A 27,723-nucleotide genomic window follows, 5' to 3' on the forward strand; every position below is an offset into this window, starting at 1 on the left:
GACACCTGCCAAGCTGTACGCCACCAGTTTGTTTAATGAGTGATGGCAGAGCTGCTCTTGAAGCACCAAACATGGCTAGTTTTTTAGGAACCCATCTATGTATTCCTGGCTGCTTTTTAGGCACAAACAGTGCTTATTTTTAACAGAGACGTCGCTGCATTTCCAGCCAGGATTGTGGCCCCCTAAATCAGGCACTTCCATAATCTCTTCCTAACCACAACCAAGTGGTTTTTGTGCTTAAACCACACATTAACCATGCCGTTGTTGAAATGTAATGTAACATAATAATGTGCAAATGTAGCTCATCAGTGGTTTGCAGAAACGTACAATTCCAACATTTTAGCAGCAAACATGCTGCAGATACAGATACCACAGAGGGAGGTGAAAGTCAAACAGCTTGACTTATGACCCGAGAGATCAGCTGAGATGAGAGAGTAAGGCCCAACATAAAAAGATACTCAATATTTTTTACGTCGGGCCTTTGTCTTTTACACGCTCTCGTCTGGTCTCTCTCAGGATGAAACTGTTCCTCTTAGTGCTCGCTCTAGGAGCCGATCTCACTCCAAAGTCCTGGTAATCTGGTGCTTGGGCAGTGACTTGCGGCGACAGAAACCAAAGAAAATAGTCATCCTTTAATGTCGGCATGATATGTGGCCGGTTGCAGTTATAGTTTAACAATGCCCGGCAGCATCGGGGGAAACACAAGCACAAGGACAAAAGTTAAGGCGATGAAAGTCTGCCTGGGGCGGGTGGATGTGTCCAACAAACACCGACTTTCACCTGAGAGCGGTGTTCACGTCTTGTGAGATTCTAAAGCCTGTTCTTTTTTCTTAAACCCAACCACGTGTTGTTGTTGCTGAAGGAAAAAATAATCCTGTGAAAACAGACAATGCATGTAACAGGCTGAAGTTGACACGGCATCCCAGAACGTCAACAACCAACACACCCAGGGTACCTTGGACGTCATATGTGGACGTGGAAAGTCCATGACCAAACGTGGACATGTGACGAGGTCACAGTGAGGACGTGTTGCCTCTAGAGACCTGGACAACCTCTGTTGTGTTGCCCGGCTGGTCATCATTTCTGTGTTCGCAGCGTGTATTTGTTTTGGATTTTTGGACGTGTTTTTGAATTGCTGTTGTTTCTGAAGCTTCAGCGTCTCTTGGGCCGCTGCAGTGTGTTTGCTCTTTTCAGCCACCCTTGATTTTAAATGTTAAAACTTAACACTTCAAATAATGAAACAAAACCCAGTTACAAAACCCCCTAACCTATCTATGATTACATGTTCTAAACTCAAGGTTCACTTACTGACCTTCCCAGAGCTTTCGGTCCTGTCCTCTCACCTCCTGCAGACCCCTCAGGACCACATGTTCTCACATGATCAACATTTTTCGTGCTTGGGTCATGTGATAACGCCTGAGGGTTTACTGAAGAAGTCCACACGAGACTGTGGAAAGCTCTAGAAAACAAGCAAGTACCTGAACTTTGTTTTTAGAATATGTTTTATAAGACACGCTCAAATCCATATTCAATTTAAAAAAAACTATTCAGGTAGAGATACTTTTGAGACACATTTGTATTTTAGATCTGTAATTAGGAACGCAGCCTAATGACTCAGTGCTTCATACTTATATTTACACACACATATTATATTAATGTAGAGTCATCGCCAGCTGTTTTAATGCCCCTTATGAAAACATATTTTGTATTATCACAGCTGTGCTTTACTATATTGCATCTCATCATGTTTCTCAGCAGCCTCCACTAAAATACATTAACCCTTTGAGACTTGGAGCAACATCACTTTTCTTTTTCTGCTTTCAGACAAGTATTAAAACCTTTGAACCCTCTCTGAGCAAATTGGTGCAGTTTCATTCTAAAATATGATAATAAATAAATAAATAAATAAATAAAATAAAATAAGCAGTGAGAATTGTTCCACAAACTTTAAAAAAAAAGAAAGAAAGAAAAAAGCTAGGGGAAAATTATATTCATAATTATTATTATTATTTAATTTTTTTTAATTATTGCAAAGAAGTATTGTAATTTTAAAGCACTTTCCAGGTCATTTACTTTTTTATTTGTTTTTAATTTTCTTGATTTTCATAATTTTCTCTTTTTCCTGATTTCCTGCTTTTGGGGACATTTCTTTTGTTGCTCACTTTCAAACGAAATCAAGGTTTCAAAGGGTTAATAAACTTAAATCTGCTCACAACTTTTGAATGTGTTATAACCCAGTTACTAAATGCTTTAACAAGGGGAGTAAATGTTGGCGATGACGGCGACCACACGGTGTCAGCAGAGGACTTCACTACTCTCTCTGTGTTCAGTGTTTCAGTCTGTAGTTTTCGTCACATGTTCATGTTGGACACATGAAGACAAAAATTCCTCTGGTCAAATTCCTTAAATCACATATTTTGACAAATTTCACAAAATACTGAGCTGTTTATTTTTGTTTTCATGTTCACTACTTTTTTTTTTTAACGTATTTTTAAAACATTTTTTAAAGTCCGGTGGACGCTTCTTTCTGACTCTTTAATTAAGAAATTTTGTCCAAATAATTTGCATTTTATTGTAATTTATGACCTCACTCAGTTTAACTGCTGCTTGTTGATACAGTTTATTACTTATGTCTCGTGATACTGACTGATGTCAAAGCTCTTCATCAGCTGAACTCTTTTCTTTTTCAAATACCCATTTTTTTGTCATTTTTACAAAAATACGTTGCTCCTCCACTGATAAACACATGAATGTTTCCCATCGATCGTACTGATCAGAGGAGGACTCTGTTCAAACAGAAGGTGAGACACATCTCATTTTATTCTGCTTTTATGTGCAGAAATGTCTCATTTAAACGTTTCTGTCATTAAATGTCACCTTCAGTCAGTTTTATATAAAAAGGTAAAATTATTGATCTTTGTGTTTTTGTTGTTTTTGTTTGATTTCAGTCCGTGTTGTGTTTCAGTTGTCGTGTCTGAGTCCAGAATGAACTGCAGCAGAAACAAAAGAGGTTTGTCTTTAAAGCTCCCTCATGACGTGTTTGTTGTTGGGAGAGGTGAAGTGCTGTTTTGTTATTGTGCTTAAATACACAGTGGTCACGTTTAAAACCTTATTAATATTCTGATGTTTCATCATATAAAAGTGCCTTCAAAGCAAACAAACATGTCCGCCTCACATCAGCTGATTACAGACACTTAAACACTTTAGGTTTATGAACTTCATGTCTTGTGATATTTTTCTTGTGTGTTCCCCAGGTCTCTCCCCCCCCCCCGCCCCTGAGGACTGCTGACCACCTCGGCCTGAGCAGATATCAGACACTGATGGACGATTTACAACCTGAGTGGTCAAACCATGACGGTATTTCAGGAGCTCTTCGGCCTGGTTGGTCTCAGACATTCTCATGACCATAAAGAGAAACCTTCAAATATCTGTCCAAGCTCATATATATACCCCCACAGATTTCACATTTTAGTCTGTGACTCCCCCACTTTCTCTCAGTCCTTCTGTCAGTCTCTGCTGCTCCTCCTCCACCTCCTCCTCCTCCTCGTCACTGTGTAGGTGAGAAGCTCTTTTACTTTGTGGGTAATAATAAGCTAAGTTTTTTTTTTTTTCAAATTTAAGGACCTAAGTTTCTTTTTTTTTGTATACTTGATTCTTTTTTGCCTCAGTGCACCCTAACGTCGTGTCATGAGCACAGATCTATTGAAAAGTTTACATAATTTCTCTTTAAAATAGTTGAAACCATTTGAAAATGAAGATTCATCCTGCCTAAACTTTGCATTTTCCTAAATTTAAGAAGTGAAGTTCTTGTTTTAAGTGACAATTTTCTTTCATTTATAAACCAGACGTTAATGAATATTTCCACAAAGTATTTAGTACTGGTGTGGACCTCAGGGTGGAGTACCTGGGCCCCTTTAGTTTCTATAGTATATGGTGTTTTTATGTTTTACTGTGTCGTGTCTGGATGCGATATGTTGTGTTTTAATGTTCCCTTTTTAAATCCAGATTTTACACATGCAAACCTAAAAAAAAAAAAATTCTGCCTTCTGCACGCAAAAAGTAGGCAAAGAATTTCCTTCCTCTTCTTCCAGCAGGAGCAAAAACTTTTGCATTTGTTAGGAAAGTCTTTGGCTCCTCGCTGGTCAGTGTTTCCTGTCTCATATATCCAACGACCTTTGAGTGAGACGTAACCTAGATATCAGATTACCTCGGACAGGTTAGAGCTCAGGGAGAAAAATACGTGATGTAACTATAGATGACGCAAGTCAGCATCTTTTAAACTGAACCAGGCTCGAGTTAAAGGTAAAAGAGGAAAAATTAAAATAATGAGTAAATAAAAGGAAAGGGAGTTTGATTACTGACAAAATTATAGTTATAATATAATACAGAATAAATTAAATTAAATTAGATTAGATTCAATTAAATAATGTAACATAATGATCCAAAATAAGATAATAAAATAAAAATAATGAAATATAATCTATACATGATAAGAGTAAATCTGTTCTCAGATGAGACTCAGCTGAGATTAAATTAGTGAGAGTCTGAATGTGGTTTGTTTCACATGCAGTTGACTTGTGTCGACTTTTACTTGACTGATTGTTGACGCCTGCCTCACCTGTCAGATGAGCTACCGTCTGTGTCACTGCTCACAGATAAATCTTAGACGTCAGTGTTGACCTTTGACCCTGAGCCAGGATTAGCTCTGGCCTGAGAGAGAAACGACACATGAGTCCCCTGGAGCCTACAGAGGGGCCCCCAGTGGCCCCCAGACCACAGTTTGACAGACACTGACACTGACTCTGACAAATGTTTCTCATTTAAAGTGGTTTAAAGGTTTCGTCTCTGACAGTTTGTCTGTACATGGGATCATTTTCATTTGTTAGGCTTTGTTTTGTACAGACAGAATATTATTTACATTTATAATAATCTTTATAAAAATGTAAATGCATTACAGAGAAACTGAAGGTAAAATACATTAGTGTAGATTACAGTAATAAGACTGTGGAGGTACAGTGTATTACTGGCAGGTTAGCCACAGTATGACACTGTAAACTCATATTTTACTGTGGAATACAGTCATAAATTTAACAGTAATATCCCCCTGAGACCCAAACTTTTATTCGCTATGCATTTTTAATTTCTCCTAGTTATTTGGGATTAACAGGACCTGATAAGTCCCAGTGTCCTCAGACGAGTACTTCCTAATCAACAGTGTCTTGTCGCGTTACTGTTGCTTAAATTGCTAAAGATTTGTTGCCATATCAAGCTACAAACGTTATTAATCATAAATAAACAAGTTTCAGTCACAACATGTGAACATGTGTGTCGGGAGACTGACTGACTTGGCAGAGATGGCAGCCATCTTGTTCTTACGTGGATTGGTGTGCTGTGCTCTTACTGCCACTAGATGGCAGTGTCCACAAACGAGGACAACAGGTCAAACTCGAGGAGGATGAAGTCTAAGATCACGTAAACCCAAAATGTGACGTCCTCATATGACGACACAGGGTCTCAGCAGGATAGACTGTTGAAGTGAATTATGGTAGTGACACTGTAAATTAATGGGAGGATGCCGTGAGCGACAGCTGCCTAAAGTTTACGGTAATTTAGTGGGAAAATGTGTTGCTGTGTAAAAGGAACATTAAAAACAGAGTGCAATGTATTCAGTGTTCTCTTTGTATTTGATTAAGAAATTTGATTTTTTATTTTTTTAAAAATTGAAATATTATGAGAATAAAATAAAAATAAAACCATATTAAAATAAAAAAATTAAAGAAAAATGAGATGAAATATTTTTGGTTTAAAGTGAAGACAATGATTTTAGAATAATAATAAATATTGAGAGTTTGAATATGACATTTGTTTGTATGACCGGCAGAAAAACACAGCTGCTAATGGGGTTATAAAAGGACACAAACAAGCAGATGTTTATTAAATGTATCAGCACATTATTTAAGTGTTGGTATCAGTCTTGTTGTTCTTTGATATCAACTTATTGTGATTCTGTTATGTTTGTTCATGTTTATACTCACCAAAGTCACTTACAGACGCAGGTGTTGTTTAATAGTTTCTTATTTCTGTCCTAACTGTCTCCTTGATTTTTCTGATTATTAACAGAGTCTGAAACCAAAAAGAAGTCGAGATGTCTGAGTGAGTTTATTGACTTTTCTTTCACTCTGCACACAAACTAACCCAGAAACACGTACGATCTGGATTTTAAGTAAAAGAACATCATTTTGATTTATTATTATTATTATTCATCATTTTTTGATGATTTCTGTGAAAGTGTTCTTATTGTTTTACTTTTTTATTACTTACAGGGGAAAGAAGATGACATCGAGCCGCAGGCATCATCTCAAGGTGAGATTAACACTGATTAAAAATGATCAGATTCTGATGTTGCTCAGGTGTTTGTTGGGTGTAAAAACAAAAAGGGAATAATGTGCTAAAATGTAAACGGCATATTGTGACATGACAGGACTGTGTAAGGTTCTTCAGTATGGAAGCCATAAACGGCAGTGCTTGTAGTTATTTATTTATTTATTTATTTAAAATGCTTTTATCTTGAGAGCACAGGTAAATGATTTCATTATTGTTTAATCTTTTTGTGATAACGTGGTGATTTATGTTGATTCTCGGGGAAAAAAAGCAAATTTCTAGAAATAACAAGATAATTTATCTCAAGAAAAAGACTCGCGATAGTTATTCACAGGCGATGACTCACCCACAGTATAATTATTATTATTATTATTATTATTATTATTATCCAGTGAAGTCGATAAAACAGAAGTCGTTTTCTTGTGATAAATTATCTTGTTATCTTTTAGCCTTTTGTTTTCTCCAGACTTGACATAAATTACCATGTAATCACAACAAAAAATGAGTCTGTTAACTCGAGATAACAAAATAATTAACTTGTGATCCCGAGATAAAAACATTAAAAAAAATAATTTCAAGCACGGCCTTTCTCAGCCTCCGTATATTTGTCTCCAACCGGCCAAAAGATTAATTATTGTTGTTCTGAGAACAATAAGAAGCCTTTTGCGTCACTGTCACTTAACAGAGTGTGTGTTTGTGTGTGTGTGTGTGTGTGTCCTCGTCCTGCAGAGTGTGATACTGCAGATCGCTGCTAACTGGCTCGAGCAGGAAGCTACTGACATCGCAGCCGCCAAAGAAGCTTACATGGCAGAGAAATGCCCCGCCCCCGACATGAGCGGAGACCAGGCGGCTCTGATGGTGAGAAGAAACAAAAACAGCCCGAAACACGCAGAAAAGAAACACAGTCTGGAGCTCAGCTGGTGCTGAAGTCTATAAATACTGTACACACCTTGAATTAATACAGTGTAAATGGTTGATGCCAAACCAGTCTCACTCTGACGTTGAAATAACAAGTCAATGACTTCCTGCATCAGACACAGATGAAAAAAACTGTCTTTTCACATCAGCATGATACGTGATGGGTTGCAGCACCTGCCGGCATCAGAGGGGAAAATGGCGGAACAACAATGAAAGTTAAAGGGATAGTGCACCCAAAAATGAAAATTCAGCCATTATCTACTCACCCATATGCCGAGGGAGGCTCAGGTGAAGTTTTAGAGTCCTCACATCACTTGCAGAGATCCAAGGGGAGAGGAGGTAGCAACACAACTCCACCTAATGGAGGCTGACGGCGCCCCAGATTCAAACGTCCAAAAACACATCATTGAAACCACAAAATATCTCCATACTGCTCGTCCGTAGTGATCCAAGTGTCCTGAAGCCCCGACACACACGTGAGCGCGGTGCCCAGAGAGGCAGTCAGAGCTACAGGCTACAATGAGGCTAAAAACAGAGTTCAAATGAGGTTTTTCCAAACAACTTTTTATGTCGGGGCTTCAGGACACTTGGATCACTACGGATGAGCAGTATGGAGATATTTTGTGGTTTCAATGATGTGTTTTTGGACGTTTGAATCTGGGGCGCCGTCAGCCTCCATTAGGTGGAGTTGTGTTGCTACCTCCTCTCCCCTTGGATCTCTGCAAGTGATGTGAGGACTCTAAAACTTCACCTGAGCCTCCCTCGGCATATGGGTGAGTAGATAATGGCTGAATTTTCATTTTTGGGTGCACTATCCCTTTAAGGCGGTAAACGTCTGAGTAGATAGGGTGGGAGGGTGGATGGGTCCAACAACCATTAACTTTCACCCAGGAGGCCGGTGTTCGCTTCCTGTAAGATCTAAAGCCAAACCCTGTTCTTGTTTCCTGAACTCAACCACGTGTGTTTGATGTTGAAGGAAAAAAGCATCAACTTGTCTTGGTTCTGTCTTGAGGCAGCAGTTACATGCTACGTTATGTGTTCTGTATTTTATGGCATGAATATTTAAATAAAAATATTGTGGGGAAACAAACTCTGAGTGCTAAAGAGAGACTGAACGGAGCTGATTTTGTTTTCTTTTTATATCAACAGGAAATCTGCAAAAAGCTGCACCAGGCCCTCGACAAGATCGATGAGGACAGATACGACTCTGAGGCCAAAGTGGCAAAGACAGATAAAGAGGTAGAGACAGTCACACTAATGTCAAATGTATTTGATTTGATGTTAAAGAGTAACTAAACTTTTCATTTAAAACTCTGAACCCTATTTTTATCATAGCTTTATTCTGATTATGTAATTAGAGCAGGGGTGTCAAACATAAAACACGGCCCACAGACCAGATCCGGCCCATCACAGGGTCCAGTCTCACTCATTTAATGACTTTGCTAAGTGTAAAAATCACAGGGAAGTCATTGTCTCAGATTTTTCAATTAAACTTACTGCTGTTCCTATTTTACAAATGAGCCAGTCCCTGTTTCTGCACAGAGGTAAATGTGAAGCTCACAGCACCTTCCAGTGCTTCAGAAAGATTATACCAGTCCATTTTATTTATATAGCACTTTTCTAAAACACAAAGTCACCAAAGTGCTGCACAAAACTACACATAAGCATATACAGGTCATAGATGCAGAAGAGATGCAGAGAGTACAGCAAGCTCAAGAGATAAAAGACACAGAGACAGGTTGGTCTACTCGTCAACCAGAATCAAAAGCCAAGGAAAACAAGCGGGTCTTGAGGCGGGACTTCAAAGATTCTACAGTGGGGCCATTTTGACATGTGTGGGCAGGTCATTCCATCGCCTGGGTGCAGCTCCCGAGAAGGCGCGGTCACCTCTCGTTTTCAAACGGCTTTTTGGGACCACAAGCCGCAGCTGATCGGCCGACCTCAGTGACCTTGAGGGGGTGTGCACTTTTAGGAAGTTGACGATGTATTGGGGAGCTCGCCCATTCAGCGCTTTAAAAACAAACAATAAAATCTTAAAATCAATTCTCAACTTGATCAGAAGCCAATGGAGGGAGGCCAGGATGGGTGTGATGTGCTCACGCCTGCAGGTACCTGTTAGGAGGCGTGCTGCTGCGTTTTGAACAACCTGCAAACGTTCTAGGGAGGCCTGGTTTAGCCCCACATACAGTGCGTTGCAGTGATCCAAACAGCTAGAAACAAAAGCATGGATAACCCGCTCAAGGTCATTAAAAGAAAGCACAGGTTTGATTTTTGATACAAGCCTCAAATTATAACAACTGGACTTCACTACAGCATTTATCTGCTTTTCAAGTGTAAGAGCACTGTCTATTTTGACGCCAAGGTTAGAGACCACAGGTTTAACAGGAAACCCAAGTCACTGGAAGAAACTAGGCTAACACCACTTGATTCAAAGACAACAACTTCTGTTTTACTTTCATTTATATTAAAGAAGTTTAGCACCATCCGTGCTTTAATGTCCTCGAGACACTCAAACAGGGGCGTCAGGGAGAAGCTGTTGAGCCTTTTGACGGGCGCCACTGTCAAACTCATTACTGCGAATAATACAGCAACACGCAAGGACAACTAAGAGCAGAGCAGATCAATGAGTTGCCTGCAGGTTTGAGGGAACATAAGTCTTGTTTTAGTTTTAGATGAGAGATCAACACTGTAGCTGTGAAAAAGTGCATGTATGTCAAAAGTACTTAGTTACACTCCAGCACTGTGTGTGACTGTATCTGCAGCTGTTTGAGCTTCACGTCTGTGTGTCTTTAGATCGAGGATCTGAAGATGAAGGTGGTGGAGCTGGCCGGAGTGAAGAAACCCGCCCTGAAGAAAGTGCGTATGTCGGCCGACACCATGCTGCAGGCTCTGCTGGGAGGAAAACACAAGGTGACCATGGACCTGAGGGCCAACCTGAAGCAGGTCAAGAAGGAGGTCAAAGAGGAGGTGAGACTCAGATACATCACTGACTTCATATGCACTCCACGTTGGGTTGGTGTTACGTGACCTGCATCACTGTGTCGAATGTGTCCGTCCTTCAGGCTGGCGAGGGCGTCGGCGACTGGCGTAAGAACGTTGAGGACAAAGCCGACAGGAAGAAGATGTTCGAGACTTCCTAAAGACTTTCACTTCTTGTGGGCTTCTACAACTCTTTGTTACATCTTTGAAAAAACTCGTGCCATTAAATTATTTTTTGGAATAAGGCATTGATGTCACGCTGCAGTTTTTTCCAGACATTGTTCAGAAGTTTGGATTTGCTCCGTTTACATTTCATTAACTTTACTAAAGGAGGTTCTGTTTAAAACCCACTTTATATTCTCTAACAACGACTCAGCCAGATAGAAGTCGAGGTTAATCTGGACTTTCACACTGAAAGTCTTATAGAGGAGAAGACTAATTCCACATCAGGCGAGCTTGTTCTCAGCAACAAAAATCACTTTAACTTTAATTTAAACTGATAAATATTTTATGTGGCACAGCAGCAAATTGAAAAAAGTGTTGTGTTCACAATGAACCACCAGATGTCAGCAGAGAGCCTTCCTCCCTCTGTGCTCTCTTCTTACTTCCTGCACATCATCTCTTCTTCTTCTGTCATGAGAAATGGCTTCTTGCCAAAAATTTCCATCAGAATCAAACTTCTACTTCTCCGTCACAAGCGAAGCTGCAGCAGCATGAAGCTCTACAGATGGTGAGTAACTTCCTCTTTTTACTTTACTTTGAATTTAATCTGTGCATGTTATTTGGTTTTGTTCAACTCTTCATGAAACCATCTGCATCTTACAGAACAGGAGCACACATTCATCCACTGAGTAAAATTATTAAACTTTACATTTTTACGACTGTACGTATCCATCAAGGGGAATCATTCTAAATATTCTTCTTATTTTTTTAACACAATTCCCCAAATGTCAGGGCAATAAATTTGGTTTCTTTGAGAACTGTTTTGGGAACTTTATTTGGATTTAAAATAAAAAGGTTTGTTGGACTTTTTACACGTGGAGAATTTAGACTTTAAGAGGTTCAGTTCACAAATACTGAAACTTTTTCTGCTTTAAAATTTAAGCAAACAGGAAGTTCTTACTGAAAACAATATTTAAAATCTAGTTTCATCCAGAATCGTTAAAACTAACCAAAACATTTCTCTGATTTATTCGACATTTTCATTTTCACTGGTAGTTTAGGTTTAGTTGAACACATTTCTGTCAGTGATGATTCAGTCCATAAAAAATGATTATGTCGTTCATTCAGCTTCTATAATAATAAATGATGACGTTAACACCGTATTAAAAACTGATTTATGACGGTTAAATGTTCATCTGTTCCCATGTGGTGGTGTTTTTTACAGTTATTGATGAATTTGTCTAAAAAACAGTTTGACTCTGACAGTTTAATAAAGTTAAGATGACTAATTAATTCAGATTCTGAATTTTTTTGCCTTTTTTCTTTTTTAGTCACTGGTTAACATTTAATTTTTTTTTTTTTTGCTGTGTCCATTTTTATTTTTTTATTCTTTTATAGTTATACTTGTACATCAGTTAACTCATCTCTTGTTACCTTCACTTTGTAAAGAAACATTGTGAACCAAGAATCCAAGAACAGTGAAAATTCTTCGTGAGCTGATGTCATTGGTTTCCACGTCAAACAACAGCAAAACTTCAGTTTGCAAACTCAAGTCTCATTTATCCAGGCGTTGCTCTGGACTTCACTGACACATGCATTTTCATTTAAACCGTAACATTTAAAACATTTTCACATAAACAGTCCAACACATGGACGAGTAGTGCGTCTCAACAGCTCAACTGACTCCAAGAGCGCAGTTTAAATTCATGCAGTTGCTCGTGTTTGCCACTCGTGTGCAGAAGTGTTTTTTGTGAAGATGCATGTATTCAGGAAGTACTGAGTGTATGACTGCATAGATGAGATTTTGATTATTCTGCACGAGTTGTGTGATGAGTCCGTAAACTGATGTATTGACACTGATGTTGTTAAACGCAGCTCTGCATGACTTCAGTTCATCAGAATATTCTCAGTGTTTGGATTGTTCGTGTAGCGTGAAGGCATGTGAGATAAACGAGTTGGGTCTCACTCCGAAATCGTCAAAATCCGGCACCTGGGCAGTGACTTGCATTGTCAGAAACCAACGAAAGAAAGCTGCCATATAACGTTGGCGTGATACATGGCGGGTTGCTGTTGTAGTTTAATGAGGCCCGGAGGTGTCGGGAGAAACGTGGTGGAACTAGGACAAAAGTTAAGGCGGCGAAAGCCTAAGTGAGGTCGGCAGGAGGGGTGGTGAACAGGTCCAACAGACACTGACTTTCACACGAGATAGCAGTGTTCATGTCCCGTAAGACTCTAGAGCCAAACCCTGTTCTTCTTCTGTAAACCTAACCACATGTTTTTGTTGTTGAGGGGAAAAAAAAATCGTAGTGCTTTTATTTTGAAAGAGACTGTATCAAACTGTACATTTCCTGTGAAAACAGAAGTGTATTTTGAAAACAGACAATGCATGTAACAGGCTGAAGTTGACACGGCGTCCCAGAACGTCAACAACCAACACACCCAGGGTACCTTGGACGTCATATGTGGACGTGGAAAGTCCATGACCAAACGTGGACATGTGACTGACACGTGTTTGAAAAACAGAGCTTTTCTTCACATATCTGATATCGTAACACGGGTGAGTGATAGAAAAAGTGTGATTCTGTGGGTGAACTGTTCCTTCAGTGTGAATGAGACACATCAGTGGGACTCTATCAGTGTTCAGCCTTCACAGCACCACAGAGGGATTTTGCTCTCCAGCTGATTTATGTTCCCTCAGCCTGCTGAAGCCTCACATTAACTTGAACTTTAGTTTAGCTGACTCCTGCCGGGTGCGACTGTTGTCACCTCTGCCTGCTAAGCTGCTGGTATAAAGCAAAGTGAATCTCTGAGCTCTAATCATGTCGCCCTGACTGTTGTGTAACAATTGCTTCACCCGAGCTCCGCTCTCCGTGGGAGGGGAACCTGATAGCGTCTGTTCAGTCCAGGGAGGCGACTTCCTGCAGCAGAAATTTATGAGGTTCCTCAGAGAGTTGGGGTGGTATTTCTGGAGCCTGCCGGCCCATTGGTCTGAAGTGACTCTGCTACCATAAAGAGGGCTGACTTTACTGCTGAGTGAGCACTTCACACCCTATATACTCTGTTTATTCTTTACTGTTTAGGACTTGGCAGCGTCTCCCCCTCTTCTTCTTCCTCCTCCTCCTCGTCACGTTCAGTAGGTGAGAGTCTCTGCAGCTCGGCTTCGTTTTCACTCCGGTAGGAGACAATACAGAGAGCCGCGCTGAGGTCTGGTCGACAGGTGGGACTTTAAGGTGGTTTTTAAGGGGTTCTTTGAAAGGTGCTGCTGCAGGTGTGACCTCTGACCTCTGAGGCTGCGTTCAGAATCAGAGAGACGCTGAGACTTGTTGGACTTATTGGAGGACACTGTAGGACTGTGAATAACTGCGGGACGTTCAGGTTAAAGTTTGGACTGAAACTGAAGCAAATTTGTGGTTTTATTCTGCAGCGTTTGATTTGTTGTTTGTCTTGAGATGAAAATCAGCTCATGATGCAGCTTGGGTGTTTCCATGAGCTTGCATGCTGCTGGGAAAATTATTGATGTGTAATATATGAAATGATATAAAGTTAATGTTTGTTTTGTCAACTTGGATGTTAAATCTTTAAAGCATTTTATTTTGCGTGCAGTGTAAAACTGATTCGCACATTACAGATACAAATAATTTGATAATTTCCTTCCAAAAAGAAGTTTGTTATTTGGCACCAGTTGCAGGAAAACTTTAATTTCCTTGAAGGAAAAGCATTTAATCTGAGTGAATATCCATTTATTCATTTTTGGAAACTGAGTTCTTCATATATTTTAAATTCTTTGCTGCCTGTGGACAAGTTTAATGCATTTGCATGTAGCACTTTTTTCATTAACAATTTAATGAATTTTGATCTTCACGTTTCGGCATTAGTTGGATGTTTTGTTGCGGCTCAGCGTTTGATGCTGGTATGAAAATAAGATTTGAAAAAGCATTGTCGTGTGAAGGAATCTAGATCTCACATTTGTTCCCACTGCTGGTTTGAAACTGTAAAGAAGAGTTTGTACTTGTTGTTTTAAATTCGTTGAGCCTCAGACGTGACGTTTTTATGCCTTAAAGCTTCGTGTACGTTCCTACAAAGTTTTATTGTTTCTGATTTAACTTGTCTCTGGACACACCTCGCTGTCAGCCGGCAGCTCGGATGCCTGCAGGATGTCGGTATTAACGGCGTCGGTGTTAACGGCTCTCACCACGTGCTTGGCGCCACATTTGGTTCCTGTGCTGGTGGCATTTCGTGCTCAGTTCAGAAGTTAAATTCCAGGCAGAAATGTCTTCAGAGGGGGCAACTGAAGAGCACCAGGGCCCCGGCATCTGACCCCGCCCGTCCAAAATTAGCCGGTTTGTGATCGCTGGCCTGGCAACCAGGGTTTCCATGATATCGTGTTTCCTGCTGGAGGTCAAGGGTCGCTGATTGATAACGGGGAGGCAACAAGTTCACTTCAGCTTTATGTCACCTGTCTGCTCATGATTAACTGATTTCTGTCTCTGAACAGGGTGTGAAGATCACAAACCGCCAACATGTCTGAGTGAGTACACGTATTCTTCCTCTTCTTCTTTAAGTTGTTCTTCTTCTGTGGTTTGGTTTTGTTAACTTTTCAAACGAGAGCCAAACTCACCAAAAACTCAGAAATGTTTAATTTAATTTAATTTAAAAATCTCACCGACATCACATCATTTTCCTCTCACTGATTTTTAAACTGTAACAGCTCTCTGTTTTTATTTTCATTCATTTATTTAATTATTTTCTGCCGTTTTGGGGCTTTGGAGACGTTTCAGACTCAGCTTGTCAGGCTAAGCCTTTGTTAAGAGGTTCTCTGAGTAAAAACACGGTGTAAATCCCAGATAGTGTGTCACAACATGTTGCTGGACTTACACAGGCATTAATACACATGTTCTTTAGAGTTCATGACCTTTCAAACATCCAGCAGATCCAAATTCAAACTTAGCCCTGTTAATTGCTCAGATGATCTGTTGCTTAGTCCAAAAATAAACGTGGCTCGGTGGTAAATGTTGAGAAAATAGAGACAAAGTTCTCAAATACAGGCAGTTGATGGTTTCTTGAGAAGTTTTAATGAAAGAAAATCTTAATTTAAACCCAAATTCGTATTGATTAGTTAGTTATTAATGAATTTATTTACATTATTTTGCATTTATTCTGGACTGTAGACTGCCTTTTGATGCATGTGTATGTGTACAATTGAACAGTCTCCATTCACTCTAAAAGTAGAACTCAAATTATTAACATAAGTAAATTAGTAAATAGTTATTTTCATGAATCTGAGCTCACAGTTACATCTCACTTGTGTCTCGTAAGATAAACCAGGATATGCTGCTCTTTTAGCTTGACTTTGTTTTATTGACAAAGTGGGGGATGACGGCAGCACAAGCGCTCATCTTCTCCAAAACACTGATCTTAAAATGTTAAAATAACTACTTGAACTGAAACATGATGAAAGACACTTGAGCTTAACTTAAAGAGGGATGAATCCACAATTTGGGACAGTAAAGGAGACGAAGATTGAAGCATCTGATACTACAGAGGAACTCAGAGGATTTCAAGGTGAATTAAAAGACTTCAGGGATGAAATATAACAGGAGACGGCTGAACTAAAGAAAGAAAGTCGAAAGAAAACAGTTATTTGTTTTATTGACAATATTGTCAGGTATTAGTAACAATAGGACACATTAGATCAAATCCTGGACGTTTCGTCTTTGTCCCTGAATGTTTTCATAGTTTCACACAGACGGACGGAGACGTTCAGTGTCTCACATTAAAGAAATAGGAGCTAAAAAACTAAAACACTGAGTCATACGAAAATATGATCAAAAATGTTTTGGTATAAAAGAAATCACATCAAGAAGTGTAGAAATACTTGGTTAAACATCCTGCTTATAAAACTTCATTTAAGTAAAAGTATTAGAATTAAAATAGAACACCCCAAATCAAAGTGCTCACTGTGCAGAACGGCCCATTTCATAATGATATATATTATATTATTCTGTTCTAACTCATGATGTGTGATTTAATGTTGCAGCTGGTAAAGGTGAAGCTCATTTTCATCACTTCATAAATTACTGAGAATCTATAACAATATATTTAATTAGTTGATTATAATTTGGGTTAGTCGTCTGAATATGCAAAGTACATCATGTCCCTCAAGATATACTCAAGTAAAGTACAAGCAGCTCAGAAGAGTATCTGAGAAAGCTTAATCACTTTCCAGCGCTGTGTGTTGGCACTAATCCCAGAGTACGGCTCAGTGACATTCAGTCGTGTAAACGTTGACCTGCTTCATCAGGAGTCATCTTCTGGTGAACTTTAATCTCTGCAGAGAATTATCACGACAGTCGGTCTGACGGTCGCTGAGACGTCTCGCTGTTGGACCGACGGAGAGTCTGAGATGTGTCTAAACTGATCTGAGCACATGTGAAGGCAACAGTTCAGTCTGAAGGTCAAACCTGCAGCTTCAGATGACAGCAGCTGTACGTGCTGCTGGCATGTGCGAGGAATAAATAACAGGTTAAGGGAACAGTGTGGAGGATTTAGTGGCGTCTAGTGGTGACGGTTACAGACTGCAACCAGCCGAAACGTCAGTTTTCCGTCAGTGTTCTTTGTTCAGGAGGCGTTTAGTGGGAGCTGAGTTATCCACAGAGGTCTGTCCTCTCCAAAACAAACACATCAGCTGATTTAAACCAGTGAAAACACTTAATTAAACAGTTTGATGTCAAAAATCAGTGTTGTCTGATGCTGTTTGGTTCATCACAGAGCGGCTGCTCACTACAGTGGCTGGCATGAAAGCACCAATGGCCATGTTTGGTTTGTCCATTCAGGGCTACTGTAGAAACATGACGATCTCTGTAGACAGAGACCCACTCCCTACATAGATATAAATGGCTCAGCTTATTATACACTAAAGAAAACCCATTTATTATAGTAAATTTCTGCCAGTATGAACCCCTAAATCCTTCACACTGGAGCTTTAAAGCGGGCGGAGATATTTATTTATATTTCAGGATATTAAAAGAAGCCATTTTTTAATCTATTTCAACCTCTTAAATGGCTGCAGTTTGCCTTCTCTCTTCAGATCAATACATTTTAAAGTATCTCTGTGTTTATCCTCCCACAGTTTATCACTTTAAATGTGTGTGAGACAAAAACAGGAACAGCTGAGCTGAGTAATGAATTCTCCAGTTTAGCATCTTTTAAAAATGTTTCTGTGCTGAAAGAAGTGAAAAAACATTGATTCATTCATTTCATAGATTGGAAGCAGTGAAATAATCTCAACCCACGTGCAGATTTTTATTGTATTCTATTCATGCTTTTTGTCTTTTTTCTATATATCAATAGTGTATACTATTCTCGCAGAGAGTTAGATGAGAAGGTTGACTCCACTCTTGTATGTAGCTGCTGCCAGTTAGCTTAGCTTCATATGAAGACTGGACACCAGGAGAAACATCTGGCCTGGCTCCTGCTGGTTTAAATCTTCCACTTCCTCTAAAACTCACTAATTAACACATTATCTATGATCATGTCTTTTACCAAACAGTAAAACAAGGGGTTGTGTCCTGGGTTGTTTCCTGGCTCTGCACAGTTGCTAGGCAACCAGCAGAGACTCCAGGAAGTTACTGGTCCCAGCTAAGAAATAGTCAAACACATAAAACCTGTAACTAGTTAACTCATCATCTTCATCATGGTTTTAAATGAGATATAACGTGTTAACAATGAGCTGCAGAGGTGCGTGATGGCGGACAGAATCAGGCTAACTGTTTCCAAGACGATATACTTTATTAACCCCTGAGGGGAAACTCAGTTTTTTCACTCAGTTGTCACACACATACACACGGGCCTGAAATACACACACACACACACACACACACACACACACACACACACACACAGGACCTATACATGTGTTAATGGGGAGATGTCAGAGTGAGGTGGCTGCTCACTCTGAGCAGTCATGGGTTCAGTGCCTTGCTCAAGGGCACCTCGGCAGTGCCCTGGAGGCAAACTGGCACCTCTCCAGCTACCAGTCCACGCTCCATACTTGGTCTGTACGGACACTTGTACTGGTGACCGTCTGGTTCCCAATCCATCCCTATGGACTGAGCTGCTGCCGTCCCCTTAGCCTAGCTAAGCTAAGCTAAGCTAAGCAGCTGTTGGCTGTAGCTTCATGTTTACTGCACAGACATGAGAGTGGCATCAATCTCCTCACATACTCTCACCCTAAAAGTTGAATCATACTTGAAGAATAGATGATAACGACCGTTAAAGACTGATCTCTGTCTCACAGGGGAAAGAAAATGACGTCCAGCCGCAGGCATCATCTGAAGGTGAGGATAAAACCTTTTCCTTTTCACTGACGTCTTGTTTAAGCATCATTGTTTTTAATTTAACTATGACATGTTGATGTTTTCACCTCCCTGCAGAGTCTGATGCTGCAGATCGCCGCCAACTGGATCGAGCAGGAGAAGAAGGACATCGCGGCGGCTAAGGAGGCCTACATGGCCGAGAACTGTCCCGCCCCCGACGCCAGTGGAGACCAGGCCGCCCTCATGGTGAGACCATGACGCTGTCAGCCAGTGGTAACTGTAAAATACTCTGCTACAAGTATCAGGAACAAAATATAGAACAGGTGGTGGTATGTTGGTACATTCAGAAAAATGTACCTAAAATATGAAAAGTAAAATGGCAGCAGTGGGCCGTAACTTAGTACATTATATATCTCTACTCCAACAATGTGGAGGCAAATGTTGAACTTTGTATTGCACTTTTTTTTATTTGTCATTTATTGGTACTTTAAAAGACTTGAAGAAATCCATATTAGTGTGGATGTGACCTCAGTTGGTTGCAATCTGCAACCTCACCGCCAGATGCCACTAAATCCTAAATATTAGATGTCCGCCCACTGGTAGGAGGCCCCGGGGCAGACCCAGAACACACTGGAGGGATTACATATCTCATCTGGCCTGGGAACACCTCGGGGTCCTCCAGGAGGAGCTGGAGAGTGTCACTGTAGAGAGGGACGTCCGGGGTGCTTTGCTCAGCCTGCTGCCCCCACGAGCTGATGAATGAAAATGAATGGATGAATCTTTAAATGACATTCAAATGTGTTTTATATAGTGTTACACAGTTTAATTGAAGAGAGTGTTGTTTTATAAGACGATCATGTGTTGTGTGTGTAAAATGTGTGTATAACAGAGTAAAGCACAGTTGCAGTAGTAGGGATGTCCCGATCCAGCTTTTTCACTTCCGATCCGATATCGATATTACAGCCTTGAGTTTTGGCCGATACTGATCCGATCCAAACACGTATTATACATATTCACTTATTTTGTTGTCAGTCATGTTCGAAAAGGTTTGATCAAGCAAAGAACAACTACTTAATCGGGTTAGTTAGAATGATCCACAACAGTTGGTATGAGAAACTGACCTGTTTATTGTTAACAGGGTTAAATAAACAAACTTTAAACTTGAACATTAACATTAAATAAAAAATATAGCTGGTTTGCTTTGGCTGCTTTGGCCCCTTAATAAATAGAAAATAAATCAACACAAGAAATCTTTAAAATGTCTTGATTTGATTTGATTTTATTTGGATCTCTTTTAGCCATTGGCTAATCTTCCAAGAGTCCACATCAAGATTAAAAACAATTAAACATACAGTAATCATAACACTTAAACATATAATCATATACATATATAGATTCACTCACTCACGCACACTCACGCGCACACACACACACACACACACATACTCAGCCAAAATACATTAGCACAATTTGAGTACTATATATGTCTACATATATACACACATTCATTCAAACAAATGCATGTATGAAATGAAATATTCATGTGAATGAGATATTCATTCACAGAAATACCACTACTGTGCAAACCTACTTGCAATATAATATTGTGATAATAACAACATTTAAAATACAAATACAAATCCTACAGTCAACAATCCAACTGCCAAACCGCTCCTCAGTAATTATTGTAATGAATTCCATAATTTAATGGTTCTGAAAATGAAAGTCCGCCTTCCCATTTCAGTTTTTATTTTTGGTAATACATATAGTCTAGCAGCAGGGGCCCTCAGATTTTGAGGTACCCCTACCCGAGGTAGAACAAAACACAACAATGTTTTTTTAAATCTTCAGGGTCTCCCATTCATGAAATGGATTGTCTTCAACTTTTATTTTGGGGCAAAATTATTTTTGGGGGGCATTCTTTACAACTACCCCAATCTCTGAAAAAGGGACAAATCAGGCCAGTTCGGATAAGGGAAATATGACAAAAAAGCCAATTTCTTGAGAATGCTCACTCCTTTCCTCATAATATTTGCTGAAGTATAAAACAAGTGTCTGCCCTACATCACAAAAGAGTCAGAAAGTAATTCACTTTAAAAAATCCTGAAATATAACCCTGAAAACATGGCTTTAATTTAGGCGGAAATTGCATTTTTGTGATAATAAGAAAAGAGGGCTTCTTTACTTTTCTCTTATTTAACAGAAAATCATAAAGTCCTGTCAAATACACTGTTACTGTATTGTCTAAGGTGTTTTTGAAAAATAACCATTGGTTGTTTGGAGATACCTAGTACAGTTTTGTTGTAAATGAGGTTTCTATAGGTAAACCCCTTCTCTAAAAACAGCCAAATTAGGTCATTCGAATGAGGAATGGGTGGCATAGCCTATAAGTTAAGAATGCTTAATCTGATGGTCATCACACTTGGGGAAGAAAAGACCAGGTGATTGAAAGGTTGAGATGTGTATAATACAGTCCTGTCAAGACCTTAAACATGAGTTTTATGAGTGGCAAGTTAAGGGAAGTTTTATCCAGGAGAAGAGATTCATTCTTCCGAATAGGGAAGGGCAACATAAAACCACGTCATTTATTAATGGAAATCTATTTTGATCAGATTTACAATTTCAGTAGTCAGAACAATCTGTTCTACACACTCAAACAGAAAGTGTATTAATAAATTAATTTAGCTGGGAATTATAAGGCTCTGAATACAGACAAGTGCTGCACACTTACAGTACACTTACAGTAAGTGTAACAGTAACAGTCAGTGTGGGGGCGGGGCTACTGATGGTCAGTTATTTTAAATCACAACATACAGCTCTGCTGAGGAGAAACATGAAATGCGCTGGAAACAAAAGGAACCACCAACCTAATGGCAAATAACAGGTAAGACAAATGTGCAAATGACATATTCCTTCATATTTTTAGATTAAAGAATAGTTTGTTTTATTTGCAAGATAGATTGGAAGTTGTAAGTCACTGGCAGGTGTTCTGATCTAGGCTGACAGAGGCTAGCATGAGTTAGCAGTTGTGTGTGTGTGTGTGTGTGTGTGTGAGTGTGTGTATGTTTATGATGGAGAGAGAGACTTGGGCCAAAAATTGGCCACATAAAACTACTGTATTTTCCATATTTTCCAGAGTTTACTGTAATAATGGAGCCAACAGAGCCAGTCTTGACAGGACTGTATTATACACATCTCAACCTTTCAATCACCTGGTCTTTTCTTCCCCAAGTGTGATGACCATCAGATTAAGCATTCTTAACTTATAGGCTATGCCACCCATTCCTCATTCGGAATGACCTAATTTGGCTGTTTTTAGAGAAGGGGTTTACCTATAGAAACCTCATTTACAACAAAACTGTACTAGGTATCTCCAAACAACCAATGGTTATTTTTCAAAAACACCTTAGACAATACAGTAACAGTGTATTTGACAGGACTTTATGATTTTCTGTTAAATAAGAGAAAAGTAAAGAAGCCCTCTTTTCTTATTATCACAAAAATGCAATTTCCGCCTAAATTAAAGCCATGTTTTCAGGGTTATATTTCAGGATTTTTTAAAGTGAATTACTTTCTGACTCTTTTGTGATGTAGGGCAGACACTTGTTTTATACTTCAGCAAATATTATGAGGAAAGGAGTGAGCATTCTCAAGAAATTGGCTTTTTTGTCATATTTCCCTTATCCGAACTGGCCTGATTTGTCCCTTTTTCAGAGATTGGGGTAGTTGTAAAGAATGCCCCCCAAAAATAATTTTGCCCCAAAATAAAAGTTGAAGACAATCCATTTCATGAATGGGAGACCCTGAAGATTTAAAAAAACATTGTTGTGTTTTGTTCTACCTCGGGTAGGGGTATCTCGAAAACTAAAGCCTTTTTTGAGGACTTGCTGCTAGACTAATAATGATTTTTATCTCTTATTCTAACGTTGACTTGATGTTTTTCACGCACTAATAACAACTTGTCCCTGATACTCACTGGCTTGCTAAACTTTTGAATCTTTGAAATTAGTGCAATAGAATGTTGTCTCACATGCTCTACTACTGTGGGCCATCCCATCATAGCATGAAGTTCACTTACTGCTTTTTCAAACCCACATCTTAAGACCATTCTAGCTGCCTTGTTTAATGTAATCTGCAGCCTCCTCATATCTCTCAGAGCTGCATTACCCCACACTGCACAGCAATAACTAATGTGACTATAAATGTCTAACACTGAAATTAAAATAGCAGCAAGACTCCACACACTTGTGCTTTGGCCCCCTAATAAATAAAAAATAGATCAACACCACAAGACATTGTTGACATTTAACAAACAATGCAGCCTTTCCTTTTCAGTTATTTTAGTAGTGATTTGTAGTCCATCCATGGCTCCAATTTCACTAATTGTGCCCAAAACAGTGCCATCAGTGCTCTTCACTTAAACAGTAAGAGTGTAAACCAAATAAAAATATCACTCTCAAAAAACCAGAGCAGAAAACAAATAGTCACTTAGCTAAATTAACCGCTACTCTTCCTACCCTCCGTGTGTCTGCCGTCTGCATGCTGGCCTGCTGGATTGATAGTAAGAGCTGGAGCAGATCACTGGAATTGACTGCTTGAATCGCGGAGCGCTGGGCTGGCCGGAAAACCTGGCACAGATTCCATGAAAAACTGGATCAGAGTTCATGATTGGCATTTTCCCATGCAGTCCGATCCGATACCGATGTCCGTTTTTTGTTAATATCAGCGGCCGATACCGATCCGAATATAGGATCGGGACATCCCTATACAGTATCTCTGAACATACGTACAGCTCTTCAGTGAGAGTGTTTGTTTGTTTTGTGTGTATCAACAGGAACTCTGTAAGAAGATCCACCAGGCCATCGACAAGGTGGATGAGGCGAGGTACGACGCCGAGGCCAAAGTGCAGAAGGCTGACAAAGAGGTAAACGCTTTCTGACGTGATTAAGAACAGTTGATGATACACAACATTTATCGCTGCTCCTTCACTGGTGCATTTTGGATCAGGTGTATCTTTTTTTTCTGTCTTTGGATCACTTCATTTAATTAGTATTTATGTGCATGTCGGGTTCTGGTAAGTTGTAGTTGAAGCACTTTGTATTTGTCCCAGTGGAGTCTCATAACACTGTAATCAATGAGAAGCAGCACAGCTCAGTCGCCAGTAGAGTATGTTGGCATTGTACGTTTCTGCAAACCACAAATATGTCTCATTTGTACGTTTCCTATGAAACATATTCTTAAGTAACTGACTTTGTCATTGGGAGGTGGAGGGCTGGTTGATGGCAGCAAACAACAAAACTAGTTGTGATTCAGGAAGTCATTGCTGAGTTTCCAGCAGCCGTTAAGACACCCAACGTGGGTGTTTGTTAGCGACCTGTCCCAGTTTTTATACTTTAACCCAAAACATGATGTTTTCCCAACAGTAATCGAGTAGTTTTTGTGCCTAAACCTGACCTCACATTAACCATAGCGATGTTGAAATTTAAATCTTTAGTGCCATATCGTAGGCAACTGGGCTCGTTTGAGTTCCTTGACGATGTTTCACTTCTCATCCAAGAGTCGTCTTCAGGTCTGAAGTTCTCAGAAACTTCCAAACTAACCTGTCTCACGACGTCTGATCCCAGCTCCCTGTTAGTGGGTGAACAATCTAACGCTTGGTGAATTCTGCTTCACAATGATTGGAAGAGCCGACATCGAAGGATCAAAAAGCGACGTCGCTATGAACGCTTGGCCGCCACAAGCCAGTAATCCCTGTGCGTACTTTTCTGACACCTCCTGAAAGAAACTCAAGCGAGTCCAGTTGCCTGTGATAAAGGGCTTTGGATCACCGTGACATGGATGCCTGAGAGTCTTCACCAACATGTTGAAATGTAAAGTTTTAATAAATCTGCTACATAACAATGTGCAAATGTGACGTATCCATGGTTCACAGAAACATTTTTTCTGGTGACTGAGTTTAGCAGCAACACAATTAGCTGCTTCAAAATTTATGGATGTAAAATACTACTGGGGAGTTTTTCCTGATCAGCTGTGAGGGTCATAAGGACATAGGGATGTCGTATGCTGTAAAGCCCTGTGAGGCAAACTGTGATTTGTGATATTGGGCTTTATAAATACAATTGATTGACTGATACTGCCCCTTTGAGTACATGTAGTTTTAGCTTCAGTGTCAAAGAGAGAAATCGTCTCTCATCTATCTGTAGACTTTTCTTTAGACAGACATGTGTTGGTGTTTTTCTGCCTCCAGATCGAGGATCTGAAGATGAAGGTGGTGGAGCTGGCCGGAGTGAAGAAACCTGCCCTGAAGAAAGTGCGTATGTCCGCTGACGCCATGCTGCAGGCTCTGCTGGGAGGAAAACACAAGGTGACCATGGACCTGAGGGCCAACCTGAAGCAGGTCAAGAAGGAGGTCAAAGAGGAGGTGAGGAAGGAGTCCGCACTGATCACAGGAGCTTGAAATAAGCTGTTGCTGTCACATGATTCCCTCCACCATGAAATCATGTATCAGATAATAATGACACTTAGGTGCTAAAGTCAGACCCATGCAGCTTTAGTGGAGACTGAGATCTTTATTCTGAAGAGAGTTTTCTCCCGATCAAGTTTATTCCAGGTCAGTGGTCGACAAAGATCCATTACAAACACCAACGTGTAGAAATACTCCATTACAAATAAAAGTTCTGCACCTGAAATTAACTTTTTGCCAACACTGTAGTTAGGAGTGAACTGTCAGGAGGAGCTTGTTGTGTTATTGGGAGCCAGAATAGAAGGAGTCATGGCTCAAAACCAGCCGCCACTGCCCGTCAACAAAAACAAAGACAACTATGGTTAAATGTGATAAGACCAAAGGACTGGACGGAGGCCATCATCAAAAATGCTCACATGTGCAGCGCACACTTCATATCAGGTTAGGGAAAAAGTATTTCCTGTTGTAGGGATGAATAAGGTTATGTGTATTAAGGGTTATCATGTCCACCTCATCAGAAACTGGGGAGGGATTAAGAGGAAGATTGGATTTCTCTGCAACGCTAACTTTTTAGCACATTAGCTAACGTTAGCTTCCATAGCAAAACAAACAAGTGTGGTCCTCCTTTGTAAGATTGGCTTCCTGTGACATCATCCATCCACTGAGTGAGAGCATACGGGTCGGCCAGTCTGGTCCCGTTGGTCAGTGTTTACTTATTCAAGTAACACTGGCGGTCCCGGAGAGTGAGTGACCTGACATGGTGCGTTGGTAAATTCAGTCTGACGCTCTACACTAAAATGAGAGCCCTGTTGGTGGAAGAAACGCAGCGTTATATTTCTACATGAATGAACCAACGGTTAAGTTAATCACACATTCACTCCGCTCGGCGCTCTGCTGCTCCGTCTCCACAGACAGAGTGTCCAGACTGCGCTCTGGGTATTTCTGAATGCATCATTCGTATCATCTTCCTTCATTGTCTGAAACAAGTCGACAGAACTTGCTAGCTTTTAAAACATGCCTTCAGGAGAATAAGATCTTATGGACTGAGCTACAGGACAAAAATAATTCTATATTTAGTCTCACAGTTATTTAATAGAAATAGCTTGTGTAGTTTGAAGTGACACTGATAATGTCTTTGTGTTAATGAGTCTGTGTTGCTGTTCTCTGCAGTCGACAGAGGCGGTCGGCGACTGGCGTAAGAACATTGAAGATAAGGCTGACAGGAAGAAGATGTTCGAGACCTCCTAAAAACCTGCCTGAAGTGGCGAGGAGCGACAGCAGGGGAGACGTCTCCGTCTGAGGTCTGAGTGACTGAAAGTGTCTGAGTTCCAGCAGGACTCACAAGGACAACACTTGAAACACTTTTTTGTTATTGTAGGTTATGTTTGTGATACCGTCGTCCCCCCGAGACAGAGACTGAACTGAGACAAAGTAACGCCAACATGTTCGCAGTTAAAACGTCTGACAGAAAATGATCATTTCAAAATGTACAGGTTTTCATGGAGTCATTAGAAATAAACGTTTTGAAATAAGGATTAATTTGTTTGGTACATTTATCCTCACATTATTCACTCTTCATTTAGTTTCTCCCAAAACAGCAAACTGACACTCAAACAGTTTGGATACAAACACGTGAACTGAACTTTGTGTTTAAAATATGATGCAGAAAAGTTGAAGTGAGAACTTTGGTCATTAGATTTGGTTGAAAGCTTCAGAAAAAAAACTAATAAGTGGACCTTGAGTTAAGATCTTTTTTTAATCTACAGAAATGGACAGAAATCATCCTCCTGCAGGACTTTTTTAAACCTATAAAGAAAATATTTCAAGTAGTTATCAGTAAAAATCTACGGAAGCCAAGGACGGCTGTGCTTGCACTTATTTTTCTCAAGCTGTTATGTGGAATAAAACAAGCTTAGCTATTAGATATATATCTATAGCTAAGAGATGATTAAAACTCCATAGAATAAAAAGACAGTAAATAAATAAATGAAATAGAATAAGAATGAACAGGAGAAATAACAAGTTTTTGGGTTCTCCACTGTCATCCTGTGACTGGAGAAAGCATAAGTCGTTTTCTTGTGATAAATTATCTCGTTCTCAAAGAACTTGGCCTTTCTTTGAGAGAATCAACATAAATTAATCATTAAAAAATGAGCCATGTTATAACAAAATAATTAACTTGTGATTTCCGGCTAACGTCATTAAAAAAATAAGTGTAAGCATGTCTGCTTTCAGCTTCCGTATTAGCTCATTGTGAAATGTTTTCTCCAGCAGTGTGAGCATCGTATGTCTATTTGCTCTCTCTCTGAGAGTGAGATGAGAAGATGGATAATAATAATTTCATTTGTGCTTAGCTTAGCTTAGCATAAAGACTGGAGACAGCTAGCCTGGCTCTGCTAACACTTCTAAAGCTCACTGATTAACATATTGTGTTTTTCTGGTTTAAAAAGTTTACAAAACTTCAAATCTCAAAGGGCAAAAGAAAAGTTCTAGCACAGTAATCAG

General features: G+C 39.8%; 2 protein-coding genes across 6 annotated transcripts; both read left to right on the top strand.

Annotated features, from left to right (window-relative positions):
- The first annotated feature begins 1,805 nt into the window (after window positions 1-1,805).
- Window positions 1,806-10,524, top strand: LOC125888097 (troponin I, fast skeletal muscle-like). Of its 2 annotated transcripts, XM_049575294.1 has the most exons (9): window positions 1,806-3,010; window positions 3,255-3,381; window positions 3,499-3,558; window positions 6,121-6,153; window positions 6,324-6,363; window positions 7,111-7,239; window positions 8,449-8,538; window positions 10,093-10,266; window positions 10,362-10,524. In XM_049575294.1, exons 4-9 carry the CDS (start codon window positions 6,146-6,148, stop codon window positions 10,437-10,439), a joined length of 519 nt encoding a protein of 172 aa, XP_049431251.1. In that variant the 5' UTR covers window positions 1,806-3,010; window positions 3,255-3,381; window positions 3,499-3,558; window positions 6,121-6,145; the 3' UTR covers window positions 10,440-10,524. The 2 variants fall into 2 exon arrangements, with proteins under 2 accessions (XP_049431251.1, XP_049431250.1); XM_049575293.1 differs by having other exon boundaries at window positions 3,255-3,558.
- A 137-nt stretch (window positions 10,525-10,661) lies between these two features.
- LOC125888098 (troponin I, fast skeletal muscle-like) lies at window positions 10,662-26,753 on the top strand. 4 transcript variants are annotated; one of them, XM_049575297.1, is made up of 7 exons: window positions 10,662-11,008; window positions 14,936-14,968; window positions 18,737-18,776; window positions 18,873-19,001; window positions 23,590-23,679; window positions 25,003-25,176; window positions 26,389-26,753. In XM_049575297.1, exons 2-7 carry the CDS (start codon window positions 14,961-14,963, stop codon window positions 26,464-26,466), a joined length of 519 nt encoding a protein of 172 aa, XP_049431254.1. In that variant the 5' UTR covers window positions 10,662-11,008; window positions 14,936-14,960; the 3' UTR covers window positions 26,467-26,753. The 4 variants fall into 4 exon arrangements, with proteins under 4 accessions (XP_049431254.1, XP_049431253.1, XP_049431252.1 ...); XM_049575296.1 differs by lacking the exon at window positions 10,662-11,008 and adding an exon at window positions 11,015-13,657; XM_049575295.1 differs by lacking the exon at window positions 10,662-11,008 and adding an exon at window positions 11,015-13,577.
- The last annotated feature ends 970 nt before the right edge of the window (window positions 26,754-27,723 follow it).

The sequence above is a fragment of the Epinephelus fuscoguttatus genome, linkage group LG4 (assembly GCF_011397635.1).
Source record: "Epinephelus fuscoguttatus linkage group LG4, E.fuscoguttatus.final_Chr_v1".
In the NCBI taxonomy this organism is placed as follows: Eukaryota; Metazoa; Chordata; class Actinopteri; order Perciformes; family Serranidae; genus Epinephelus; species Epinephelus fuscoguttatus.